Source organism: Triticum aestivum, chromosome 2A (genome assembly GCF_018294505.1).
Source record: "Triticum aestivum cultivar Chinese Spring chromosome 2A, IWGSC CS RefSeq v2.1, whole genome shotgun sequence".
In the NCBI taxonomy this organism is placed as follows: Eukaryota; Viridiplantae; Streptophyta; class Magnoliopsida; order Poales; family Poaceae; genus Triticum; species Triticum aestivum.
In genome coordinates, this window is record NC_057797.1 from 726,642,067 (window position 1) to 726,662,623 (window position 20,557).

General features: G+C 45.0%; 2 protein-coding genes and 1 long non-coding RNA gene across 13 annotated transcripts; 1 reads left to right on the forward strand and 2 right to left on the reverse strand.

Moving 5' to 3' along the window:
• Positions 1-3,600: 3,600 nt before the first annotated feature.
• Positions 3,601-6,197, reverse strand: LOC123186240 (probable folate-biopterin transporter 2). The gene is made up of 5 exons (XM_044598025.1): positions 5,703-6,197; positions 5,346-5,605; positions 5,160-5,255; positions 4,907-5,077; positions 3,601-4,829 (listed from the first exon to the last, which is right to left on the reverse strand). Exons 1-5 carry the CDS (start codon positions 6,085-6,087, stop codon positions 4,164-4,166), a joined length of 1,578 nt encoding a protein of 525 aa, XP_044453960.1. The 5' UTR covers positions 6,088-6,197; the 3' UTR covers positions 3,601-4,163.
• A 1,358-nt stretch (positions 6,198-7,555) lies between these two features.
• LOC123190610 (uncharacterized) lies at positions 7,556-14,134 on the reverse strand. 11 transcript variants are annotated; one of them, XR_006496439.1, is made up of 10 exons: positions 13,448-14,134; positions 13,232-13,311; positions 12,807-13,103; positions 12,360-12,589; positions 12,041-12,246; positions 10,683-11,936; positions 10,317-10,497; positions 10,023-10,077; positions 8,975-9,936; positions 7,556-7,962 (listed from the first exon to the last, which is right to left on the reverse strand). It is a non-coding gene; the product is annotated as an uncharacterized lncRNA (long non-coding RNA). The 11 variants fall into 11 exon arrangements; XR_006496443.1 differs by having other exon boundaries at positions 8,975-9,160; positions 9,886-9,936; positions 10,023-10,497; positions 13,448-14,133; XR_006496442.1 differs by having other exon boundaries at positions 8,975-9,174; positions 9,886-9,936; positions 10,023-10,497; positions 13,448-14,133.
• A 2,997-nt stretch (positions 14,135-17,131) lies between these two features.
• On the forward strand, positions 17,132-18,728 carry LOC123190611 (uncharacterized). Its single transcript, XM_044603284.1, has 4 exons — positions 17,132-17,251; positions 17,843-18,049; positions 18,158-18,231; positions 18,320-18,728. The coding sequence occupies exons 1-4, from the start codon at positions 17,204-17,206 to the stop codon at positions 18,447-18,449; spliced, it is 459 nt and encodes a 152-aa protein (XP_044459219.1). The 5' UTR covers positions 17,132-17,203; the 3' UTR covers positions 18,450-18,728.
• Positions 18,729-20,557: the final 1,829 nt, after the last annotated feature.

The window sequence follows — 20,557 nt, forward strand, 5'->3', positions numbered from 1 at the left end:
ACATCAGAAAATTGGATAGAAATAAATTTGAAATTATTTTGGTTTTTTTAAATGATTTTTATTGGATTTTATTAGAGCGGTAGTAGTGTTTGATTTATTTGAATTTTTGTGTATTTTATTTGATATTAGAAAAATGTTCATGTTGTAGAAAAATCTTTTTATGAAAATTTTGATATATAATATGCCTATATAAAATTTTATTTTATTTTCTTTATTCGGTTTTCCTTCTGTTTCTATTTTAAAAAAACTGTACGTGTGACCCATATTTATTTATCGCCTACACGCGTAGCATAGTGGCAGCAGGCACCTCTTGTTTTTTTCCTACATGGGCCAGGCCCAGCCAGCTATTTCATTTTTTTCTTAGGCTGAATTTTGTTTTAAAAAAACTACAGGGCGCGGCCGGCTGAGTCCTTTAGGCCCGTGCGAGCCGTTTTAGCCTTTTTTTTCTCTGTTTCATTTATTTTCGTCTACGTTTAGTCCCACATTGCCTAGCCTTTAACCTCTAAACCTCTTTTTCATCTATAAATATAGACCCATAGAGCCTCCAAAAATCATCCGAGTCGAGTTAAATCAATATTTTTGGTTTGAATAGATTCATTAAAGAAAAATATTTTTTCTCTCCGGTGGGACTTCTGAAAATTGTCTCTTCTCTTCGAAGTCGTCTTTTATCTATCTTATAAAGGTATCTTTCTTCATTTTCTTTTATACTTCTGTAGTTTATTATTTTCTAGACTAGTACAGTAGAATAATTAGATTAGTAATTAGTCTCTGTATTTATACATTAAACCTAGAATTCTTTTAGTCATACCTATTTTTCCTCCATAAAACAGCTTGGCCCTGATTTTTCAAATAGCCATAACTTTTTTCACTCGTTTATCCAAATTAGATGAAACCAGCGCTGATAGCTTCGTCTTGTTTTCACCTACCCAGTGAATCTGTCACATCAACTTTTTGAAATTTTCAAATTTCGAAATTTGTTCAGAATCATATTCAAACTTCTTTTGATCATAACTTGAGTTTCGTAACTTTGATTTAGTTGATTCTTTTTGCAAATCGAAGCTCTTGACCTAAACTTTCTGATAAGGCCAAATTCACTTAATTTTGGTACTGTTAGAAATTATTTTCTGTTTGCAAGAGTTATTCGCCTGTTTTTGAACTTTTCCGAGATCTTTTCTTCGATTCTTTTGCATGAGTGCTTATGTATGCAATTGCTTGCTTACGATAGATTGACCGGAGTGTGACGAGTAGTACTATTAGGAGTTATGAGTGCGAATCATCTTCATCAACAGTACGAGGCAAGTAACACTTTGATCATACCCCTTTATCACCCAATTTTTATGCATTAATTCCAATCCTCAAACATTGCATGATTAGGTTGTGATATAACATGTGGGTTTGGGAAGTAGTTGATGAGGTAGAACCTATCACCCTGTTATTATCAAACCCTTGGGAGTTACTTCTACGTATTGCTTATATTGTTATGCTATGCTCATAGTCGTGGTTTGGGTGAGTGAATCCATGACAGATGAGAGATTGTTAATTAATGGTTCAACATAAGGTGGCAACTTCAATACACATCTAGGTGGATTGCTTGTCAGGCACCTGGAGAATCCAGTGTTGTCCTAGGATATCCCGGAGGATCCGTGTGATCATCCTAAGGTCCACCATCCAGACTCAAAGGGAACTGAGATATTTCATGCTAGAACTTTCATGTGCAACCACAAGCTATTATGGGCTCTAGCATAGTGGAGTAAGTTGCATGACCTCTTCCAGTGGTAGGCTAGCAGATGTAGGGGATGTAGGTTGGTACGGTCTACCCGGGGTTAGAGTTAATACTTCTGAAAGATTGTGTCTCAGTCATCCGTTTCTCAAACACCATGTAGTGCGAGAAATCCAACGGAGGAGATCGAGTCTTGTAGGGAAAACTGTGCAAACCTTTGCAGAGTGTACACACTAATCATGATTAGCCGTGTCCCTGGTTATGGACATCCCGAGTATCTGGTTATTGGATTATCATATTGATCTCATCACATTAATTAATTAATTTGTTGGGTTAATGATTATTAATTTGGGATTGAGTTGGAGGAACCTTCTCAATATTGTTCAACAAACTTTGTAGTTAAATAAAATATATTACTTTGCTGTAGGAAAAAAATGGGTTTTCGCAAAAACATCATAACCATAGAGCTTTACCACCAGCCAAATATGCATGTAGTGATAGACATTATTCATCTTTATCCTATGGTGTGAAATTGTCAGTACATTCAATGTACTGATCCTTTGTGACTGCAACGTCTCATGTTGCACGATTCTTACGACGAGTAAGTGATACGTTAGGGTTACGATTTCTACACTCAACTTTGCCGTTGATGTTGATGGGAATCCACAACCTTGTCGTTACTTCCGCTATTTTGGATTGAGGTAATAGTATTTATGTTACTTTATACATGTGATTTACCTTTGTTATAAATCTTCGAGTACTGTGTGTGTCACCATACCGATCCAGGGATGACACTTAAGCACACAGACTTGACCGTCTGAGGTCGGGTTGCTACACGAACACCAGAGACCGCCGAAGCACGTTGATGTCATTGTGTGAACCTGCCATACTGAAAAAGGAGTGGCAAATCCAGAGATCTTGTGATGCCACAGCTTTAGGTATGACCATGCAAGTTTTAACATGCCCCCATTATATTGCCCCTGCCAAGCAAATTATAATTTTTCCACTTCCAGTTCTTACAATCTATTCTATCAAGTATTCCTGGAAAAACCTACCGATTTATTGATCGCCAAAAACCGGGATGTATCCACAATATTTGGTTCTTTCAAGTACTACGGGCCAAAGACTGCAACCACAACTTGACAAAACTGGTACAATGATGCAAAGCATGTAAACTCACTCATGCGAACATACTCAAGATCATCGAAAATTCCATATGCAAGCATCCGAATAGCTGCAGTGCATTTCTGATAAGAGGAGAAGCCAAGCTTTCCAAGGGCATCATTCTTGCATCTAAAGTAATTATCATATGCCACCACTCCCTCCTGAATACGGTTGACACATGTCTCACCATCCGAAAACGGCGCCGAAAAAGTTTGCTCGCTAGGGCAGGTACGGGCCAGGCGCCTGCTTGTTAAGCTACCCAAATGGACTAAAATGGAAAAAAAATGTGTCCATTTGGGTCGGCCCGTTAGACTTGTCATAACACCCTTCCAGTTCACTCTACAGTGCACCTCGGGTTGCTCACCCGAACAGTGTATGTCGGTCTGGTTCAAGAATCACTTTACTGTGCCCCTTATATTTGAGTACCTCTATTGTTTTGGCAATGTTGTGGCTAGGTTTTAGTCGACTAAGACTTAACCAAGTTTTAGTCAAGTGTTCAAACTTGTAATAAAGAAAAAACTGTAAAGAAAAATTATGCGAATCACAATGTAAAATCTCATGGATATAATATCAACTGAGACATAACCAAGTCTCAATAGACTGAGATTTAGCAAAACTTGTTTGGCAATCTATTCTTTCATACATGTCTCTGTCACTTTGTGCAGAGAAAAACTACTCCAAAGCACAAAGCAAAGAACAACAAATATGAAGATTCACGACGAACACTTATTCATATTTGTTCTAACAAATGAATGAAGTCAATCTCCCATTTCCACAAGTCTATCGAAATCCATGTTGTGTACAGAAACTAAAACATGTTGCTAAATACAATCTTTCGTGTGCTCTTTCACATGAAGAATTACCTGGAGATGGGCTTGGTGATGTCTGTGTCAAAGCTGAAGTTATCCCGAAGTTCCGCAAGAAGGTGGAGATTTGGGTATCCAAATAGTGGGTTGTCTCGTCAGTAGCCTAGTGGCAAAGGTGCACAGTGGTGTAGCCTGCGCCCAGAGTTTGAATCCCGTCGGGAGCGAATTTCTGGTGCCTCACCTCAATGGGCTTCATCTATAAAAATATGTCATGAGTGCTAGTGCTCATGGATCTCTTTTTTTTTCTTTGCTCGTAGCAGAAGAAGGCCGGGTGGTGGAATATGTCCGTTTAGTCCATCTTTTCGTCTACTGCTACAAGATATTCATGGACGATTTCTTTGGCTGCTTTGATGTATCGTCAGCCGTTCCTATCCAATTTGGTTAAGTAATTGACCAATTGTTTCAGCGAGTCGTCAGATCTTCTCCATGAGCGGGGTCAGCTCTAGTTCCTCTTCCTCAGTCTCAACAAATTCAGTATGTTCATCTCCATGGAGGACAGAAAACTCGATGGCACCTGACGCCCCTGGTTCCACATCCCCCGGGGAACCTCCGTCCGCAAGCAGCATCTCCGCGGGAAGGATGGTCGAGTTCTGGTCGCTCCGAGGCACCAGAAACAGGAACGCCAGCGGGAGCAGCCGCATGGCGTTCCTCGCCAGCACGGCCACCCAGAGGTTCCCGAACTCGGTCCGCGTCACGCCCAGCGCGTGCAGCAGGAGGCCGCCCCACCAGGCGGACATGAGCAGGCCGAGGTTCTGGATGGACATGAGCAGGGCGAAGAAGGTGCCCTCGATCCCCACGGGGCAGAGCTTGGAGCAGAGCACGAGGAGCGGCAGCCATTTCAGCTGGCCGATCAGCTGGGACACGCCGTTGTCCATCACGGCGAAGAGGTAGTCCGGCATGCCGAGCCTCAGGTTCAGCCTGGTGACCAGCACCAGGTCGATCATCCCGGACAGGCAGGCCAGCAGCTGGCCCCATAGCAGCAGGCCGCGGAACGGGTAGTCCTTGAGCATGTTCTGGTAGAGCAGGACGCCGAGCAGCGACCCGACTGAGCCTATCGAGTAGATGAGACCAATGAATCCCTGCAGATTATGGAAGCCCACATCAGTTCTTGTCGATCTTTGCCATGCATCTGAAGAACTTTTGTGGCAGAAACTACCTCGGAAAATGCGAGTCCGGTACTCGAATCTGTGTACCAGTAGAACAGCCCTCCTTGGATGTCCGGGCTTAGCACGAACATTAAGAACATGTAAACACACGGCCTCCAGACCTGCGGGCACTTCAATGTTGCCCACATTGATTCAACTGCTTCGTAGAACTTCCTGTGAACCTGAATATATTGCAGTTAACAACCTTGAAAGTGTCATGTTTGTAACTGTATTTAATTGGCAGCTTCTGAAGCCTGAGCTCACCTGGTTGTACTCGAAATCCTTGGCCCGGTCCTCCTTGACGAGAATCCCGGCCGAAAATACGAGCACGGAGGGGATGCTCAGCAAGCCAAGAGCCCCCTGAAAAGATCAAATGAACATGGCAAGAACATTGGAATCTACCAATACCATCCATCTTCTCTCAGGAAATGTTCAGTTCAGACTTCAGACCTGGGAACCTATTGCATGGACGACGAGACCGCTGATGGAGTACCCCACCAATGCGCCGGCGGAGGAGCAATACCCGCACAGGCTCTGCATGTCGGCGGCGAGCGGAGGGTGGCTTATGCTGTTCTGCGCGACCATGGCGTCCACCACCACGTCGGCTATGGCGGCGCCCGCGGCCTGCGTCGTGAACGCCACCAATGCCGGTGCGATCGCCGGCGTGCGGCGCAGAGCAAGCGTGAGCATGGATGACACGCCCATGACGCCTTTACATAGTTGGTTACAATACATGGATCAAGACAGTTTAAGAAGGCGAGCAGATTCAGAACGACGTTGACCATAGCAAGCAAAGCATTGGCTCACCTGCGAGGAGGAGGTACGGGCGGCGGCGGTAGCCGGCGACGGGGACGACGTCGGTGAAGAGGCCCCAGAGGGGCTTGACGACCCAGGGAACGTTGACGACGCCCTGGTAGAACTGCGAGGCGGCCGGCTGCACGCGCTGCACGTCCTTCCAGTAGTACCCCGCGGCGACGCTGCCGAATGAGGAGCCGACGCCCTGGCAGGCGCCGTAGACGGCGACGACGGCGAGCACGAAGCTCCAATGCAGCTCGCGGGACAGGCGGCCGAGCCAGCCGCAGGGGAGGGTGCCACTGGGAGCGATGCAGCCGCCATTGCCGCCTCCGTGTCCGGGATCTGGGGCGGCCTTGAGATTCCCATCTCCGTGGGGTGTTTCTTGGAGCCGCTCCATCTGAACAGAGCGATTCCTTTCCTGCGTGGTTTCTTGGAATCTATGGAGAAAACACCATGATTTGCAACGGGAGAATGAAGGTCCCGGCCGTTGCTTGCTCAGAGAGGATGCTCAGGTACAATGCACGGATCAGGATGGCGCTTCTTGATCTGTGCTCAGTATTTGACTTTATTTGTCTTGATTTAAAAGCTTTAGGTGGTGGAGCATAGAATATGCACCGGCCGGTTCAGGCTCCGACGTCGTCACGTGTACTACTGTTTTTTAGAGAAAGATCACGTCTACTGTTACAGTTGTCTTCATCACCTACAGAGCATAAATTTTGTGTTCCACCCGTCGCATGCGATTTAATTAGGAGAGAATATGATATACAATGCCAAAGAAAGGACTACACAAACATAGTCGAACAGAAACAACATACTATCAATTTCTACACCACCATGAATAACCAAAACAAGTAGGATGTAGGGTATTACTATCCGGAGGCCCGTACCTGGGTAAACCCCTCGTGTGATCTCCGATCTAAGACTTCCAGCTGCGCTTGGACCCCCACTGGGGGATCTGACGGTATTTTGCACCGTCACCGATGGTGGAGGGAGTACAATTTGAGGAGGCGTCTTATGGGACAGCGGCGGCGCGGGTTCCCTGGGAGGCGGCGCGTCGGGGGCAAGGGGAGAGGGGGTTGGGGGCGAGACGAGATGCGGTGGCCGGTGGGTTGCCTGGGCGGCGGGAGCGAGATGAGCAGGAATCAAGGGAGTCCGAGGCGAGCTGATTTGGGAAATGACAGCTTGTTGGATGGGATTTGGTTTACATACGGTTTCAATCATCTGGAATTGTGGAGTGATTTCCGACACCCAAATCTGGGAGAGCCAAACATGTTGGTGTCGTAATTGGCAAATGAATTCAGCGAGTTCTGACCCAAATGATGGATGCCAAACGATATGTAAATGGCATTACAGTGCAAGACTACATTCAACATTTTAACCTAACAAAAAGATTGCATGAACCTGATTTTTATTGGCCAACCTTATTCATGCATAATAGGCTTCATCAATCAAATGAAGGTGATCGTGTGGGGTGGGTAGCAGAGTTTGATCGAAAATCACTTTTGATTACATTTTTCTGTTGAAAGTTCGGCAAATAAACCATGAACCCAAAGCAAAAACCCATTTCATGTAAAAGCCTGACAAGAACAAGGATTGGTTTTACAACAAAAGAGCAAAAAATGGAATAAAGAGCTCACTTTCTCTTACTCTATTAGTAGCCCTTAATTCTACCTCTAGTTTGTTGTGCCCTATACATCAACATCGCATAAAAGATGTCTATGAAGTATAAACTCAATAGTCTTGTTCATTAAAGTTTATCCTATCTAGTTACTCAAATCATAAAGTACTCCCTCCATCCATATATATAGGGCCTAATGCGTTTTTCAAGACTACCTTTGACTATTGATAAGACTAGATGACCCGGTTGCGCCAATGGCGCAAGAAGCGAATTAGAAAGAATGTTAGTAGTGAGTAAGTAGGAGATATAACTCAAAATATAATGCAATGTGGATTGTATTACATCATGTATTATGAAATCAATACAAGAGAACCAAATAATGTTACCACCTCTGTACTAACAACCAACATTTTAGCATAAGGAGTGTCACCGGAGTGTTTACTTGCACATCAGGAGCATCACAATTACAACTAAAGAGGCATTGTCCTCACTGCTGTTAGAGTTCCAAGCCTCGCAACTTCTTCCTCCAGCTCTGCACATGACCCTCAGTTACGGACTCGTCCCTCAGCTATGATTATTTCAAGATGAAATCAACATGCTATTTCTCTCACATGGAACATGTTCAGAATTTAGTCAGTCTCACTAATCTTTCAGCTACAAAGGCAGAAAGAAAAATGGCATCATCAATAACTAAAAAAACCATGGAACAATAATAAGTGACTCAAGTTTGTACTAACTTCGTACTAAAGTTAGTACAAACTTGAGAACTTATTTTGAGATGGAGGGAAGAGTAGAAGATGGCACACATAAGGTGGGCTATGAAAGAACAAGTAGAATTGTTGTAAAGTGCAGCACCACAGGTAAGCAGGGCCATAATTTTAGTTCAGCAGATCAGCACTATGTTTACACAACAGAGGTTTGTAGACTGAACTTCATGGCAGCACTGCTACAGAAAAGTACATTAGACTAAAACTATGATAAATATTACCAGCTACGAAGCCTATGTTATCTATTGTCCGAAACAATATCAAAATTTACTGATGAAAATAGAAATAGCAGTGGATATTTATGTTCTCTACTTGGACCCATATGGTCCATGTTCTACACTCCAAAATGTAGTGAAGGTAGATTTCCTAGTGATTTTTTTCATATGCATTTTCTGCGAATCCCTCCAGCTTTAGCATGGTTTTTTCTTGTCTTCTTACTCATGAGCTTCAAGCACAGCGCCTGTGTTATAGGTTGTCATGACTATCATCTCAACAACTTCTCCTTTTGGGTGTACTATTGTTTCACAAAACGTGGGTGGTCCATACACAAGTATAAACTAAGATGAAATCACACCAAAAACCAAGCAAGAATTACACGGTAACCAATGATAAGCATTTGTAATTAGCAACTGTCAATGCCAAAATTATTTTCAAATGGCAAATAATGGGTTAAATAAAATAAGTAGCCTCGAAACATAGCAATTACATATAAAAACAAGCATGCCAATCCTAACCAAATATGCGCAAGCACGCGTTAAAATCAAATTCTAGGGTGAACCACACAATAATAATTGTGAAATATGAAGCCTCCAAACTGACCCACCATGAAATTTCAATTTTGCTAGATGCAAATCCACACAAAAGAAGAGAAGAAAACTGCAGAAGAAGCAAGGCCTCACCTCTGATTAAACCGAGCTCATATGTGTTGATGGTCATTGGGCAGCCGACAGCATCCACCAGTTGAGGCAGCCAGGGGCTAATACGGGTCTGTTTAACCAAATCGGGGAATACATTTTTGGTCAGGATGGCATGGGAGGCCTGTTTTTCTACCAGCAATATTTCTCCCTGGCTCATTTCATCCTCATCTGCACCCAACGTGCTTCATCATTACACACGTTAATTAGGTTCAGTTTATACAACAAATATATAGGAAATCACGTAAAAGAAAACAAATGCATAGGAAGAAATCAAGCACCACAAATATCTCGGTTGTGACTATAAGAACAAAACAACGTATAAGACACATTTATCCCAGCAATACAACATAAACAATTTTTCTATGCTGGCAGTGGAGACAAAGTACATAAACTTGCTTTCTTTTGCAAACAGAAACCTCTTTACTACTGCATACTAATCGCAGATTCGGATTCCCAATAACCAATCGGTGATTAAAGAAACCACCCATATGGTAATCGGCTATGTACCCAGTGGAGCCAGCTACTCAAGGAGCCTGGGAAGGCCTACTCAATGGGACGTTGGCTAGCATTTGTCCTGGTTAATCCCTCAACATCACTATATAGTTTGATTATTATAACTTGTTGTGAGTTTGACAAGAAAGTATTAACAGATAAGGTTTCCTAATAAAATCAGTGAGTTGTCAAAGCAAGAGTAGTATTCAACGTCCAAAATTAAGTGCTGGGAGCACCAAATGTACATTATTCCTGAAATAATCTTAGTCACTGAACCAGTTGCAGCCATTCTTCAGTTACAAACTACTCTCATACACCAAACTAAGTATAATGTACTAAAAATTACATGGATGGCATGGAAAATAATTCAGGATGGCAGATAACAAATTGTTTTTACTCACCTAGTTCCGAAAAAGAACTGAAAGTTCAGTACATGATTTAGGGCATATTACCTTTGAAACAAAACAAAGTAAATTTATGTCATGAAATGCACACACTTGATTGCCCACTACCTACATGGAAAGGTACTAAAACTTACATGGATGGCATGGGAAACAATTTAGGATGGCAGATAACAAATTGTTTATACTCGCCTGGTTCCAAAAAAGAACTGAAAGTTCAGTAAATGATTTAGGGCATATTACCTTTGAAACAAAACATATGATAATGCATAGTCGAACCCATGCATCTGTTAGGAACAAATGGTAAGATGACAGTACCAAAAGGACCTATTATTCAATTCCAGTCTCTAGAGAACAAAATCACATTACTCATATTTTCTTAAAATAATAAACAGTACTAAAGATCCGACATTCAGAATCTGAGCGCTCACCATTTAAACGAGAATCCTAAGCAAAAATTGGGAGTGTGGGAAGGTCACCATTCAAGTGAAACAGGTAAAATCAACCTTCATAATGATGAAAAATAAAGAGATCTCAAAAATAAATTCTGTTTGGAAAGGGTGTTTTCGGGAGCTTCCCACCACTTTGATCAATGAACCGGCTGATACTGTCCTGAATCATCAAATAAAACATTGTTAACTGGTCATTATTTGCTAACTCAAAAGAGAATTGAAGTAAATACATTGTATCTAGCCAGGCCAAATTGTAAGGGTGCAGTCAAAAAAATTGTACTATGTGTTAGTCTATCTCAGTAAGGACTAAACAACTAATATACTCTAAAGGGGAATTTTTGTCACCTCTTCCAATGAAGAAATACGCTGCTGACACTCATCTAGTTGGCCGGACTCAGTATCTCAGTGGTTCTAACCATCATTCTTCCTTTCTTTGTTCAATGCCTGTAGTGTTCCTTCACCATGCTATAGCTGTACCTAGGCACAGACGAGCATAGAGCCACAAAATGGAAAATAGGTTTCTGTAATGTGTGACGAGCTATCATTAAAATCGCAACCATGTTAATAATTATACACAGACCACACCAATAACATCAAACTAAAAGGCCGGCCTGAGCAAGTTCAAAATGAGTATTGATATTTAGATACAAATGTTTGAAAGAAACAACATATGCACGAATAAGGTTACCTTAAATTTACGTCGGCAAAAAATTCAAGCTCTTCTTCTTCGGACACTTCAGTGCGTTCAATGCTTGCTTTATTGCAAAAAAAACTTTCTTTCCTGCAGCAATCTGTGTTGAAGTAAAACACTTGCTAAAGTAGCAGCTTAGTGTTTTCATAAAGATAAGGTGCTATTTTAAAATGAGTCAGATTGTGTACTCTTAACAGAAAGAACGATCATCTTCATTAACTGTCATATTTAACATACCCTGAAGTTGACTAAAATACTATTGGTCTATTGCAGAAAGGAAAATAAAAGAGATCGCCTGCCTCATCTATCATTTAGGAGAGGGTTAGTATATATATATATATATATATATGAAGAATGAGGCAACTACATGAGAGGAAATTATATCTTTGAAATTCTATAAAAGTAGACAAATGAAAATAGACCAGCAGAACACATACGGCCTGACTAAGATAATGAGGGAGAACAAAAAAAATACATTTAGAGTCCTCGCTTCAGCAATGTCAAGCAACCACCACATATATCCATGATATGTAAAGGGGAGAAGAAAAGTACCTTATTTGAGCACTAATTACCAGATTGCTATTGTAGCTGTGATACGTGCCACAGCTAAACAAATCTGCACGAATTCCGTGTGTGCAGATATTGGCACGTGGGTACAACGAAAATAGCTAGATTAATTGGCATTGGGTACAACGAAAATAGCTAGATTAATTGGCACTAATCAATAGGAGTGAAACGAAGAACAAAAGAAACTAAGAGAGGGTTCCTACAGATTATGCCATATACAAAACTACATCATTGCAGTGCTCGCCTCGAAGCTCCTTCATTGGGAACATCTCCGGAAGTAAAGCCCCATTTCCATATAACCAATCTGATACTTAGATCAATCATCACCACCGCAAATTTTTCTGTAGGTATAAACAAGAAAAAATACAGACAAGAAAAATGAGCATGTATGGCCTACATGTATGAACAAGAACAATGAGCTGATTAGTACGAAAGGAAAGAGGACCATGGACACGAACTGTTGTTGCGAAGCACGAAGTCGCTCCTTCACCCTCCTCTGGTGGCGCTTGGCCCATCACCAGCCTTGCTGCTCCTTCCCTCGCCCGCCAGACCCCCGCCGGCCGCCACCATCGCCTGCATCCAGGCCGCCAACAACAGCCTTGACCCGACCCCCACCCTTGCCTGCGTGCTGCTCTATGGCACCACTCCACTCTGTTAATAAGACACACATTCACATTAGTAATTAGTCTACCATTTTCAGTTTTATGACCAAACAAATTAAAACCAAAAAAAAACTTAGAATCCTTGTCATTTCCTTCTCATACTTGTTGCCCGACTAACGGTCAAATTGAAGTCTCGTGTACTGCCTCGAGAAAGTGTGCATTGGACTGCTTGTCGCATGTATGTCTTCAGCATGCTCTTGCACTCTCGCTCCTTTGTGAGCTGGCTTCACCACATTTCAGTAGGATTATTAGCGTATTGCTAGGTTTCCTCGAATGCACTAACCCAACCAGCACACGGCTTCCGGTCTGGTGGTGCACACCCTACCCCAAGCCTGTAAGTTCACATTCAGACTCTCATGTAGGATCGACCATCGAAGTCATAATTCATAATCAAACTCCACCAAACTAATCCAGCAGTTCAACATTATATCAGTTAAGCTACGCATTAAGTAAACGGCAGAGTCGCTTGTACTGCAGCGTCATATCGCTACAAATATTTCGGACTTTTCAGTATTTTATTACTGAGTATAAGCACAGAGCGAACCATACCTTTTTTGTCAACTTCAGGATTCATCTTCAATCAATTCTACAGATTGAGCAGGCAACCTATCCAAATTCAGATCCGCATCAGAGATCCGAGGCTGCACGCAACCACGCATGAAGGAGGCAGGCTGGTAAGCTTGGGGACATCCCCACCACCGTCGCCGTCAACCGCCTGACCGCAACCAGACCCAGCATTTGAGTCAGCAAGAATGGCAATTCCTGCTTCGCTGTTTGCAAACACAAGACCAGAGGAACTGGACCTGGGTGCTCATGGCTGTCGGCGAACTCCTCTCGCAGTGGAACCTGAAAAAGGATGGCAATGGCAGCGACCAAGGCCCGTCAGATGGGACGCAGAAGAAATCCTCAAATACTTTGCAGAAAATTTATTCAGGAAATGACAGAGTAGACTGAGAATCACCAAAACAACTCACCTCAGATGTAGCACCCGTCGAGGAGACCTGCTTCACCCCCAATGATCCAGCACTACCTCACACACACGTCATGCCACCTCCTACATCAAGCCATTGTGGAAGCAGAAATCTAAGAATGTGCACTGAAACCTCAAGTAGTTTCATCTCGGACAGCTCGAGCGGGCTGGCTGCCTCGGTCGCCTGGACCATGAAAGAGAGAATATGGTGGAGGCCTACCTCGGCTGGTGCGGGTGAGTTCGTCCAGGCCATGACTGGCGCAAGAAGACGGTAGCACTGCGGGGATGAGGGCCGTCTCCGTCCTCCCGGTCGGCCGGCGGTGACCCTCTCCCATCCGATGTCGCGCCTCCTTCTCCTCTTTCCTCTCTCTCTCTCTCTCTCTCTCTCTCTCTCTCTCTCCCTCCTCTCCTTCCACCTTCTCCCTCTCATCTTCTCTCTCTCCCGCAGATCGAATCGAGCGCCGCAGCTCACTCCGGAGGCGTCGTCCTCGGCCGCGAGGAGGAGGATGCAGGGGAGCCCGTCCAGCGCGAACCCGGAGCAGGCGTTGGAGATCGGGTTCGCCCGCGAAGTGTGTGTCCACGATGGCCTGCACACGAGCGATGGGAAGGCGGGGAGGAGGAAGAGGCGAGGCGGTGGAGGAGTAGCAAGCGGCGGCGGGGCTCCTATGGCGCAGAAGGAGGAGGAGGAGGAGGTGGGAGGGAGCGGCGGCGGATGAGGGAGGGAGGAGTGAGGGGCGTGAGGCTGTGGATTGGGGCTAGGGTTCGATGTCGTTTTCGTCCCTCGCGCGGTGCGGTGTTTTTTTCGCTCGTGTGGTGCGGTGCGCCCTCGCTCCCACGCGCAGTGCGGTGCTTTTTTTCCCTCGGGTGGTACCGTGCGCTGGAGGCATTGGTTGTGCCTAGCACTTCTTGAGGCTTTATATGTTAGATTAGTAGTATATGAGATGTATATCGTGAAAATTATATTATTGGAAGCTCCTTTCACTTACGAATTCGTCGATATGCTTTGTGTAACTTGCATGCCATATATTATTGCTCTAACATGTAGTCCAAGTTAGCCCTGAGAAACGTATTAGACCCTATATAGTACTCCCTCCGTTCGGAATTACTTGTCGCAGAAATGGATGTATCTAGATGTATTTTAGTTCTAGATACATCCATATCCGAGACAAGTAATTCCGAACGGAGGGAGTATATATGAATAGAGGGAGTGATGTTCTCATCTCGAAGCAAATAAAACCTATATATATATATATGTGTGTGTGTGTGTGTGTGTGTGTGTGTGTGTGTGTGTATGTATGGTGTGTACACATTGACTCCCACACTCCAGGCCAGAAAATAAATTAATCCCCCTGCAAGGGGCAATGGTCACCAAAGTAGCGAAGCATCTTCCTGCCCAAGAAGCAGTGGTGTAGCCAGCTCCGTGAGCCAGGGTGGTCCAACAATGAAAATTTTCATGTAAATCTACGTATTTTCAAAAATTACTCTTTTTTCTACACTATATATAGGCTATGGGGAAAATTTCAGGGTGGTCCATGGACCACCCTGTCTACCCTCTAGCTACGCCACTGCCAAGAAGTAAGCATACATCACATGGTCACACAAAAAAGACAAGAAAGAAATCTCCTTGCCTGGATGGTACGTTGGATAGTCCAACTAACTAAGCCAGTAGTGTATGGTAGATGGACTATTGAAAGATTGATCCACTTATTTATCAAAATCAACCAGCACTTCATATCTCCCTCTCTCATAAATAAACATGCGTGTTTAATTTTTGGCCTCAAAAGTAAGGTCATAAATTTTGAACAAAATGTTTGACTACGGAATCATTTTGACTTCCTTCTCTGTTTTGACGAAATCTTTGAATCAAGATCAATGTTGAGTATTTCATAATTATTATTTTTGGCCTTTTCGAACTTAACTTGAAACTTGACTGCAACATTTACACATTATGTAATTTGTCGGTCAGAAATATTTGCCTCTCTCTCACTGTCTCACACAAGTGGGTCCCGCGTGCACATGCTTCAAGTACATCAAGTTCCGAGTCTAGTTTCAAAAAGGTAAAAAAAAGAATATAACATATTCAACATTGATCTTATTTCGAAGATCTCATCAATAAACATACAGATTTTTTATGGGAGTGTGTGCTGTGAAGTGTTGGTTAGTTTGTACAAAGTGCAAGGTTGTCTGCAAAAAATATATAGTCCAACTTTTGACCAAAAACTGGCTCATTACTTTTTCATCTAAGGGTCCAGAATCCACTTCTGGCTCATTAATTACTTTTTCATCTATGTTTGTTTTAGGAACACTTTTCTCCATCTAATATAGGCAGCAGAGTTTGATCCAAATTCGTTGGCTGTTGCAAGCTGGCAGCCAAACTTGCATTCCAAGTAAACCTTTTGAGGCATAGCCCGGAAGGAGGCCCGTTCCGTGGAAGCCCAGTAGGCCCAGCCCAGCGGCTCGTCAGTCCGCTTCCTCTTGCCCATATACCCCATCTCTCTGCTGTTCTACCCTTGCTGCTTCCTAGTTCCTACCCTCTGCTGTTCTTCGAAGATCTCGTCAATGAAAAAATAACAGTCTAAATGGATCTGAAATCGAAACCTTTTTCTGTTCGGGCCAAAGAAATAAACATACATATTTTTTATAGGAGTGCGTGCTGTGAAGTGTTGGTTAATTTGTACAAAGTGCAAGGTTGTCTCTGCAAAAAAGATATAGTCCAACTTTTGACCAAAAACTGGCTCATTATTTTTTCTTTCATCTAAGGAAAACTCTTCTAATCAACCGGCCGATTTCTGGGTTCATCCGTGACGCCCATGGCTCGTGTGCCACCTGTTCACATGACGTGATGCCCATGGCTCCCTCTACCTTATCCAACATCAACCACTTATTCCTCATCCCGAGCATTCTCTTGCCCACATGCAAGGCTGCAACCTTCTACCTCTCGTCCTCCTACATCTGACTGCACAACAAGGTAGCCATCAACTATCTCCGGTCATGTCTTACAGCTCCTTCACCACGGCTAGGCGCAAATCTGGTGGTGAGCTTGCAAGCTGCAACACATGACGGGTCTGTAGCAGCAGCGGCGGGGCGCTCCCCGGGTTGCAGCAGGGGCATCAGGGCTTGCAACTGTAGATCACGGTCATCTGCTGCCTCCACCACGACCATCAGTCGTTGCAGGTCCGTCGGCCGCCGTGGAGCATCCGGCTCTGCTTGGCACGGCCGTCGACGACCTCCTCCCATCGCCCCCGGCCATCACCGACCACCCCCTATGACAATTGCAACGACAGAGCTGAAAAAGACGGAGGCGAACAGCGGCGACGTGGTGTTTCTGCCACATGATTTCCATTGCAAATTTTCTGCAACAACACATGTGTTGCAAAAAAGTGAAGACAAAAAAAAATCCATAACAACATTTTTATTGCAAAAAAATTCTATAACAATACCTCTGTTGCAAAAAAAATTGTAACAAGACTTCTGTTGCAAAAATAAAATTCTGCAACAAGACCTCTATTGCAAGAAAAATCTACAACAAGACTTTTGTTGTATTGATGGAGGCGCCGCTTGGCCGCTCGATACGCTACATCTCACGGCTCGCGACCCGGTTGATCTGACGTGTAGCGTCGCCCTTCATCTAAGGGTCCGGAATCCACTTCTGGCTCATTAATTACTTTTTCATCTTTTTTTTTTGAGAAACACTTTTTTTCATCTAATATAGGCCCGCAGCAGAGTTTGATCCAAATTCGTTCGCTGTTGCAAGCTGGCAGCCAAACTTGCATTCCAAGTAAACCTTTTGAGACATAGCCCGGAAGGAGGCCCGTTCCGTGGAAGCCCAGTAGGCCCAGCCCAGCGGCTCGTCAGTCCGCTTCCTCTGCCCATATACCCCATCTCTCTGCCCTCCACCCTTGCTGCTTCCTACTAGTTCCTACCCTCTGTTGCCGCCTCTAGTGTGAGCGAGCGAGCGAGCGAGCGCGCGAGAGGAATGGAGGCGAGGCGGGAGATCGCCAAGCGGGCGCGCACGGCCGGCACGGTGAGAGAACCCTACCACCCACCCCCTACCCTTCCCCCTCTCTCCTGCTTGTTCGATTCGTGTTCCCGGGCGCGTCCGCAGATTTGGGGGTGCGTCGGTGCGTGTCTCGCTCGCCGCGAGCAGTTTTTGGGCGAGGGTTTCGGGGCCGCGACGCGAGCCGTGGTTGCTCCCCTCCGTGCTGTCTCGCGTGAGCTTGGTCTGCTCTGCTCCTGCTCCTGCTCGTGCGTGCGTTGGTCCGGCTTTTTTTTTTGGTTCTGACGAGTTGTTCGTCTGTTCCCTGGCGGTGGTGGGCGACTGGGGAATTTTTATTTTTATTTTTGGCTTCGGGAGATTTCGTATTCGACCCCGATCGACCTTGGCATTTTGGGCGGAGCGTGTGATGGGGAGCAGACCATTCGGGTCTAATTGGGGATGGGGTTTCCAGTTCGTGTTCGAATTTCGACACCGATCGATGGGATGTGGGTGTGCCTCGGTGATTTGCGATTTCAGCTCCAATGTGTTTGTTCCCTCGCGGATGAGGAACTGCTCACCGATGTTTGGAGTTTGATTCGAGTTTGTGCCGTCAGCTAAAATCTCCACGCGTTTGTGCAGAGCAACGACGACGACGCCGGGAGGCAGGGGAGCGCGGGAGGGGCGGCGGCGGCGTCCCTCGGGGTCGCCGTGAGGACCGGCACGGCGGAGATGGACGGGGAGGAGTTGGCCGTCGTGGCGGCGGCGGAGGCTGAGGTGGTGGGCTCGGCGGAGACGGAGGAGCACGTCCAGCGCATCCTCCTCGCCATCGACAACTTCACCCGCAAGGTCCACTGGCCTCTTCGCCCTCTCCTCCTCCTCCTCGATCCCGCCTTGATCGGCCCGCGATGGCCTGGCCGGAGACATGAACGATCGGCGGGTGGCGTTGCATTGCAGGTGTCGGAGATGCTGGACTCCGGGCGCGCCATGTTCAAGGACCTTGCCGCCGACTTCGAGGACCGCCTGTGCACGTAAGCAACTCGCCGCAGCAAGCGGCATCGCACCGCCGTGCTTCGCTCCTCGGTTGCTCACCACCTGCTTGCTGTATTGCCTTGCCAGGATCCACAAGGAGAGGGTGGAGAAGTGGGAGGAGGAGATCCGGGAGCTGCGCGCCCGCGACGCCGCCAACGAGCGGACCCGCGCCATGCTCCACAACGCCCAGCTCCAGCTCTTCCACATCCGCGAATAGACAGTCGAGTTCAATCTGCTTCGATCAGCTAGCTGTTCCACACATCTTCAGCAAAGGCAAGACGTCCATCCAACAGCACTGTCTGACTGCATGCAACAGCAGCAGCTCCCTGTTTCTTCTGCATGCTTTATATATCTTTCTGAACTTATCACAACAGCAACGTTAACAAGTCCAGCTTGATGTAGTACTTCTATTACTGTATGCTTGTATGAATCTGCCCCCAACAGTGAGTTGCCACTTCTGAATCTGAACATGAATGCCTTGCACTTTAGTTGAATACACACCTGTCTTCAGTAACTCTTTCATGTTTGCGATGCGTTTTGCCTGTTCCAATGCATTGTGGAACCTTGATCTGTGATGCTTTCGTGTCAAACCGCGTCAGCACATTCTCAACCTTACTACATGTTTCAATCTGGGAACATAAATCATGTGACTAGTTGACAGACAGTGGGACTTTGTTATGTTTGATTTTTTTTTATTTTTATTTTAGCAAGTTGTGTTTGGTATTGATGAATAATGATATACAGAGATAAACAGGGGAGAGGACCTAGTACCTTATTGCAGAAATAATTGTTTTACGAACTGGAGATTCCTCAATAACTTTTAGAAGTGTTGTTCTCTTGTTCAAAAAGGCATTTTCCGGATACTTATCATCATTTCCACTGCAGTCCACAAGTATCTGTAGTGTAACAGTACCAATGTAGATTGTAATCACTCTAGGAGAACAATACCACATGATACCAATACCATTGTTTTATGCAATTACATATCTGAGTCGTTTGTACCTTCTGCAAAAAGAAATCTAAAATTGTAAATGATATGAGTAGCAACAAGGGATATGTCACTTGAGGAGTATGTTTCCTAGAAGCATTTTCAGAAAGTATATGCAGCATAGTACAAGGTTACCGAAATTAAGAAGGTGAGCAATCAACTGATGCAACAGTAATGAACTGATGAAACACTTGTTCAAAGCCTTCTTCACTAAATATAAAATATCCACTTCATCGAATCGAACACGGCACTGCAATTAGGGGGAACAATGTATTAACTTAGGTCTTAGGCTATCTAGTGCATCCACTTATTTTTCTCTCTTCAACTTCAAAAATGACTGGAAATAGGGGCAGCCATACTATCTGAGGTTATCTAGTTGCACAAAAGCCTTCCTGAAGGCTGAAGCAGATACAAGAAATGATCAGGTGCTGCTATAAGTACATCTAGCTCTTCATCAAGGCTTTCTAGCTGCGTCTTATGTCGAAATCCACCGTTTCACCGTTTGCAACCATAGACCTGAAAGGAACCCCAGCTTAGGATATTGCGTGCAGTTCTGAAGGACCTGTACTTAGAGAAATGACTCAACAGGTTATTCCATAGTTATTTTCCTCAAATTCACACTAGAACTATCATAAAGCCTCGGCAACATCACATTCAGCAAGCAGTATAGTATACCTGAGAAGAAAGTTCAGCAGTAGGTGTCAATATTATGACACTGTGGGTTCCTGGGAGATGATCTGTGGATCCCATAGCTTCTCCCTTCCTTAAATTTTGAACTTTAGGACAAAGATATGCCAATGTCTTGCTAGACCTGCTTTGATCAGCAATAATGCAACTCCTGTTGGGGAACGTAGCAGAAATTCAAAATTTTCCTACGTGTCACCAAGATCTATCTATGGAGAAACCAGCAACGAGGGGAAGGAGAGTGCATCTACATACCCTTGTAGATCGCTAAGCGGAAGCGTTCATGAGAACGGGGTTGAAGGAGTCGTACTCGTCGTGATTCAAATCACCGGAGATCCTAGTGCCGAACGGACGGCACCTCCGCGTTCAACACACGTACAGCCCGGTGACGTCTCCCACGGCTTGATCCAGCAAGGAGAGAGGGAGAGGTTGAGGAAGACTCCATCCAGCAGCAGCCCAACGGTGTGGTGGTGATGGAGGAGCGTGGTAGTCCAGCAGGGCTTCGCCAAGCACCGCGAGATATGAGGAGAAGGGAGAGAGGTAAGGCTGCGCCAAGAGGAGAAGTTCTCATGTGTTTAGCAGCCCCAAACCTCAACTATATATAGGGGGGAGGGGGGGCTGCGCCCCCTTTAGGGTTTCCCACCCCAAGTGGT

Excerpts from the sequence above, each read along its gene's own strand:
- LOC123186240 (XM_044598025.1), bottom strand. The coding sequence starts at position 6,087 with ATGGAGCGGCTCCAAGAAACACCCCACGGAGATGGGAATCTCAAGGCC. Across the intron at positions 5,256-5,345 it reads TCCATGCAATAGGTTCCCAG|GGGGCTCTTGGCTTGCTGAG; the intron begins GTCTGAAGTCTG and ends TGATCTTTTCAG. Across the intron at positions 5,078-5,159 it reads AGGATTTCGAGTACAACCAG|GTTCACAGGAAGTTCTACGA; the intron begins GTGAGCTCAGGC and ends CAATATATTCAG.
- LOC123190611 (XM_044603284.1), top strand. The coding sequence starts at position 17,204 with ATGGAGGCGAGGCGGGAGATCGCCAAGCGGGCGCGCACGGCCGGCACG. Across the intron at positions 17,252-17,842 it reads GGGCGCGCACGGCCGGCACG|AGCAACGACGACGACGCCGG; the intron begins GTGAGAGAACCC and ends GCGTTTGTGCAG. Across the intron at positions 18,232-18,319 it reads TTCGAGGACCGCCTGTGCAC|GATCCACAAGGAGAGGGTGG; the intron begins GTAAGCAACTCG and ends TTGCCTTGCCAG.